The 1,749-nt window shown below is 42.4% G+C and overlaps 1 protein-coding gene across 1 annotated transcript; it reads left to right on the top strand.

Annotated features, from left to right (window-relative positions):
- The first annotated feature begins 996 nt into the window (after window positions 1-996).
- LOC120097785 (60S ribosomal protein L27-like) lies at window positions 997-1,359 on the top strand. Its single transcript, XM_039096272.1, has one exon. It carries the CDS (start codon window positions 997-999, stop codon window positions 1,357-1,359), a length of 363 nt encoding a protein of 120 aa, XP_038952200.1.
- The last annotated feature ends 390 nt before the right edge of the window (window positions 1,360-1,749 follow it).

Below are 1,749 nucleotides of genomic sequence, written 5' to 3'. Positions count from 1 at the left end.
TTCCAGGAGCCTGGACCTTAGTGAGTTTAATCAGCTGAGCCCATGGTTGCAGAGCTGGCTGGCCTCCTTAGCTCACAGCACGGAGCCCGTCCTCTGAGCCTGGGTAGTGATATTCTGTGCTTTACTCTGTTATGGATGGTTTCAGATGATTCAGTTGTAAACTGCTGATCCTGAAGGCAAAGGAGCAAGGCCAAAATCTTCAGGAAGAAGAAAATACAGACCAAATAGAACATGAACACTGTTAGACTGAAAGCTTTAATTCAGACGTCTATTAATACTTTGCAGTTGTTTGGCCTTTAAGCTCATGAATTCATATTTGAGAATAGGTTTGACTCTCCATGCCATAACCTACAACAGTGGTTTTACTATCCCATGGCATCCACTACATGCCTAGGACAACCTATTGCCTATTCTGTATTTCACAGCATTCCAAGGGCAGCTTTCTTTCGTTACTTACTTGCTTGCTTACTTGTTTACATATTTTGCTATTTCTTTCCTTTAATGTTTGGGTTAAAACCTGATCCATTCTTCCACTAGTGCAAAACCGAACTTTGTTTCCGTGTATGCTTCATTCAGGCCGGCTCTTACACTGCCCTAGGAAATCAGCCAGATGTTGTCTCCTTAAATTATATCCAAGCCACCATGATGAGCAGTCCCAGGTACACACCCAACAGCTAATATGAACTTCCTTTCTTGCTTCCTTTCTTCCTAATGCAGTAACACGATCAACCACAAGCCCTCAGTAACAGTCCAGCTCCCTCACAGTTGTCTTGATGAATTCCCCAATGTTGCTCACAGTCAGAGGTGGAAAGCTGTTAAGTTACTTCTTGAAAATGTTTTGCCTATCAGTAAAAAGAACAGGTTCCTTAGTATTTGCCCTTCACATTCTGCCATGAATGAACTTAGGTTTGTCTGAGGTGATTGGATCTCTAGCAGCTATGTTACAATAAGAGACAAGACTAGGTCCTTCTTTCCTTTCTGCTGATTGCTGTTGAAATGGGCAAGTTCTTGAAACCTGGGAAGGTGGTGCTGGTCCTGGCTGGAGGCTACTCTGAACTCATCATTATTGTGAAGAATATTGATAATGATGGTACCTCAGGCCACCCTTATAGCCACACCCTGGTGACTGGAATTGACTGCTATCCTCAAAAAGTGACAGCTTCCGTGGGCAAGAAGAAAATCACCAAGCGATCCAAGATCAAGTCCTTTATGAAAGTTTATGACTACAACCACCTCATGTCCACAAGGTATTCTGTGGACATCCCCTTGGACAAAACTGTTGTCAATGAGGATGTGTTCAGAGATGCAGCATTGAAACACAAGGCCAGGTGGGAGGCCAAGGTCAAGTTGGAGGAGTGATACAAGACAGGGAAGAACAAATGGTCTTTCCAGAAGCTTCACTTTTAGATATATTTTTGTTTTGTTATTAAGAATTAAAAAAATAAAAAGAGAGACACTACTAAAGGAGGTTGACTAGAATGCTGTATCTCAGTGACATGGTAGAGATGCTTGCCTAACCAAAGCATCATCTACCTCTGGGGTTTCTGAGTGGAGAGATGACAAAATCTCTGCTACTTTAGCTCCTGTTTTCCTGACGTCTATTACTTGCAGCTGCTCCAAACTGTACATGTATGAAGCTCCTGTTTATATTCTCTCACTTATTATTGCTGCTGGGTAGAAACTCCATCCCAGGTACACCTAGAGACTATGGATGGGGATATAATGTAGTCTCTTTTGCACATATTCATG

The sequence above is a fragment of the Rattus norvegicus genome, chromosome 1 (genome assembly GCF_036323735.1).
Source record: "Rattus norvegicus strain BN/NHsdMcwi chromosome 1, GRCr8, whole genome shotgun sequence".
Classification (NCBI taxonomy): Eukaryota; Metazoa; Chordata; class Mammalia; order Rodentia; family Muridae; genus Rattus; species Rattus norvegicus.
This window is presented reverse-complemented; position numbering and strand designations above follow the sequence as displayed.

Bases quoted from the DNA above. Each gene is read 5' to 3' on its own strand.
- LOC120097785 (XM_039096272.1), top strand. From the start codon at position 997: ATGGGCAAGTTCTTGAAACCTGGGAAGGTGGTGCTGGTCCTGGCTGGA.